Genomic DNA, 3,764 nt, shown 5'->3' with positions numbered 1-3,764 from the left:
GTGTGTGTGTGTGTGTGTGTGTGTGTGTGTGTGTGTGTGTGTGTGTGGTTCTGTCTCCAGCAGCATTACTCATGAGGTGTAAGCTCATCTGCTGTCAGCACAAGCTGTGAACATATTCTTCACAAGGCTGCGCCCCACCGATGGAGGAGTCTGTCTGTCTGTCTTTTTCTCTGGTGATATACCGAACAAAATAAGTTTAGCTTCCAGTCGTTCTCTTATCTAACCGTTGCTGTGCTTTTTTACACTTATTCTCCACTACATTTCAGAAGGAAATATTGTACTTTTTACACTTTCTTTCTACTCGGCCGGTGTGAGCACTGGCTTGTGGCACGCGAGGAAGTTTTCCAAAGTCTGAGATGATGTCATTATCATGGTTAACTCAGTTTGGACTTCAAAACTACAACAGAAAGCCTGTGTATGGTATCACTCAGGGAAGGTCTAAAAAATAAGGCTATAGAGTTGCATTGTGGGAAGTGTAGGATCAAGTGTTTTTTGGAGCTTGACCCATACTAGGAATTAGATATCCCGGTGGATTATTGACTTTAACCATTATTTTTTTAATCTCTCTCTGGCAAGACATGTCATTTACATTTTCTACATCGTGGTATTGCAACTTTTACACGAGCATACTTCTTCTTCTGACCTTTTTCTGTTGGCCTCCATGTTTCCCTCTGTTGTTTTCTCTCTTCAGCCCTTTGCTTTTATCCTTCCCTTTGCGTTTCTCTCCTCTGTGGTTCTCACTTGCCACCAGTCAGAGTTTCTGAGAGGAGAGGAGAGGAGGGAGGGAGAGGGGAAGCGGGGCAGCTAGTGAAGTCCTGAATAGCAGGGTGTTTTCAGGCTGCAATGACAGGCTCAGACAGGCAGCCGCTCTAATGACCTCTGACGCCAGGCCCTGTCTCTCCCAGCAATAACAAACACACACACAGGGCCCCACAGGTGAGCTCCACCAGCAGGCCCTCTTGTCAGCTGTTATGAAAGTCCAAAGCATCCTTCTTCTTATCAACCCTGGCTGTTCTTGTACGTACTTGTATAACAGACCCGAGAGCAAAGCTCGGCCAGGACCTGAGATTCTGTCTGACATCAGCCTGAGACACAAAAGACACTTTCTGTCTCTTATCTCGAAGATAAATGCTTTCCCCCCCATTTAGTCTACGGTAGATAGCCGGGTACTTAGTTTCCCCAAGCACCCGATGAGGACGGATTTACGATAAACTCCCCGAGGCTAGGCTCTGACCAACTTCAAAGAACACAGCCCCTCTTGTTTTATGGAAGGCATGCTTTCAGTTTTTTTCCTCCCCTCCTGTCTGTTTCTGTCTATCTTCTCCTGGTGTTGTCTTTTTTCCCCCCTTCTTCTCCCTGCGTCTAATGAAGGCTAATGACAGGCCGCGGTGAGTTCGCTCAGGCCGGCAGAGAGATCCTGCCGCATTAACGTTGCAGTTTGTCTCAGACGGGACCTTCCAAATTACCGGTTACATTCACAGCCACCGCCAGATGAAAGGAGGAAGGGAGGGGGGGGTAGGCTGGGAAGGACGGGGGCGACTGAAATGGCTCTGAGAGGGGCTCTGTTAATTTTTTCCCTCGCATATATTGCCTCTCTCCGAGCTTTCTTAACCCTTGAATGTGTCTTTCATCGCGGCTGTATTTGGTTGTGTGTGTGAGTGAGCGGAGAGGAAGTATAAGAGATTGTTGAGCAGTTGATAGGAGTTTCGGCAATTAGGTGACGACCCTAAAACCACAAGAGACGCTCAGAAATCAGGAGAGGAAGCAAAGTTGCAAAAGTAACAGTCAAAATATGTGAAAAGCATTCCTTCTCTTCCCCACCCCGCCCCCTCTTTCTTTCCTCTCGCGCTCTCTCTGTCTCCCTCTATTTCCCTTGCGCCTGACTGGCTCCTACTTTTCTAGCTGGGAGTAGCTGGGAGCCAGATTTCTGTGGAATAGAGATATGAAGGGGGAGAGGAACGGCGCAGGAGGCACACTAAAGGGAGACGAGAGGGGGGGCGGGGGGTTGGAAACTGGAGCATGGCCAATGCTACACTTCTTTTACGCTCAGGGGAAACTTTAGACTGGAGAGGCCGAGCTTGTCAACGAATCAGACACCAGGGTTTGAGAGTTAACGGCCTGCCTTGCTCGTCAGCTAAACACCATGTGCCTCACCGAAGACAGGGAATGGTTTATGTGTTTGTGGGAAAGTCACGCACCTCGTCGCTCAGTTGCCGCGGCCTCGTATGTTTTCAGCATGAAGTCAAAGATTTAGTTCAGAATTCCCTCCGGCAGGGTGAAGAATGTTGCCGGAGAGAGATGATCAGGACCAGTCTGTTGACGTCACTACATTGTTGGCCACGACGCTACGAAAATACAGCGAGCCAGACAGAAGATAAGCATTTAATGCTTGGACAAATATTGTGCTGCGTGTGGATGCTCACCTGCCAGTGTCTCAGCTTCTGTTGTCTGAAGTCCAGGAATTCCAACATGGTTTTCCTGTGCGGCAGAGATTGAGGATGACAGTTAAGTTTTGGCTCTTGACGACAGCAAATAGTTCGGTGTCGCTTTGTGCTTTTTTATTTCACAGCCTCATCTTTTCCTCCTCTCCTCTCATTTTCCTTACTTCTGGGTCTTTTGTCTTTTACCAACGTTTCCGCGTCGTCGTGTCCTACTGTGCAGCTTCCAACAAGTCTGACCATCTCCTTCTCTCTATGTTTCCTTTAGATTCCCTGGCATTGCAGGAGTCTGGTGATCGGGCCCATTGGTGCGTGGTGGCATACTGGGAGGAGAAGACACGCGTCGGGCGCCTCTACTCAGTCCAGGAGCCCTCTCTGGACATCTTCTATGATCTACCTCAGGGGAACGGCTTCTGTCTGGGCCAGCTCTGCTCCGACAACAAGTCCCAGCTGGTGCAGATGGTGCGGGCCAAGATTGGCTATGGCATCCAGCTGACGCGTGAGCCAGACGGGGTGTGGGTCTACAACCGCAGCTGCTACCCCATCTTCATTAAGTCGGCCACACTGGACAACCCGGACTCGCGCACGCTGCTGGTGCACAAGGTGTTCCCCGGTTTCTCCATCAAAGCTTTTGACTATGACAAAGCCGGCAGCCTGCAGAGGCCGAACGACCACGAGTTCACGCAGCAGCCTCGCACGGGCTTCACGGTGCAGATAAGCTTTGTGAAAGGCTGGGGACAGTGCTACACCAGACAGTTCATCAGTAGCTGCCCGTGCTGGTTGGAAGTCATCTTCAACACCCGATAGCAGCAGCTTTCCTCTTCTTCACCCTCCTCGCCTCTTCTGCCCCCCCCCCCCCCCCTCCTCCCCCCCCCCCCCCTCACAAACAGACTACACCCCACTTTTCCTTTTTTTGTTTCCGAGAGGTCCAAACAGAAAAAAAAGTTTTAAAAGAAGAAGAAAGTATAAAATTCTGATGGACTTTGTTTAATAAATAACTAAGATTTAATTGAATAAAATAAGAAGCGAAAATGTATTTTATGTTATATATAAATATATTATTAATTGTAAATATGAAGACGTTTTATATGCATCATTATTTATGTATTGTGCAATGTGTTGATGAGAAAAAGAAAATAAGATGCACTTTGCTTAATATAAATGCAAAACAAAGAAATGCCAAAATAAAATAAAAAATACAAATAACATTTCTTGTCCGGTCTCTGTTTATCTTGAGGTTTGTGGTGGTTTGATTCAGTGTTTCTATTTTTTCTTTTGGTTTTGTGCATAATCCAAATGGGATTATTTCTCTAAAACCCTTCTAAT

General features: G+C 47.6%; 1 protein-coding gene across 1 annotated transcript in view; it reads left to right on the top strand.

Annotated features, from left to right (window-relative positions):
* smad7 (SMAD family member 7) overlaps nucleotides 1-3,294 on the top strand; it is a 17,500-nt gene extending 14,206 nt beyond the window's left edge. The window contains exon 4 of the mRNA XM_031860141.1: nucleotides 2,707-3,294. Within this exon, the coding sequence (XP_031716001.1) occupies nucleotides 2,707-3,245 (539 nt within the window). The 3' untranslated portion in view covers nucleotides 3,246-3,294. The remainder of the gene's footprint in view (nucleotides 1-2,706) is intronic.
* Nucleotides 3,295-3,764: the final 470 nt, after the last annotated feature.

This window comes from Anarrhichthys ocellatus, unplaced genomic scaffold (assembly GCF_004355925.1).
Source record: "Anarrhichthys ocellatus isolate YVR2014 unplaced genomic scaffold, GSC_Weel_1.0 scaffold23, whole genome shotgun sequence".
Classification (NCBI taxonomy): domain Eukaryota; kingdom Metazoa; phylum Chordata; class Actinopteri; order Perciformes; family Anarhichadidae; genus Anarrhichthys; species Anarrhichthys ocellatus.
The sequence above is the reverse complement of the archived record's forward strand: the minus strand, read 5'-3'. Positions and strand labels throughout refer to the sequence as shown.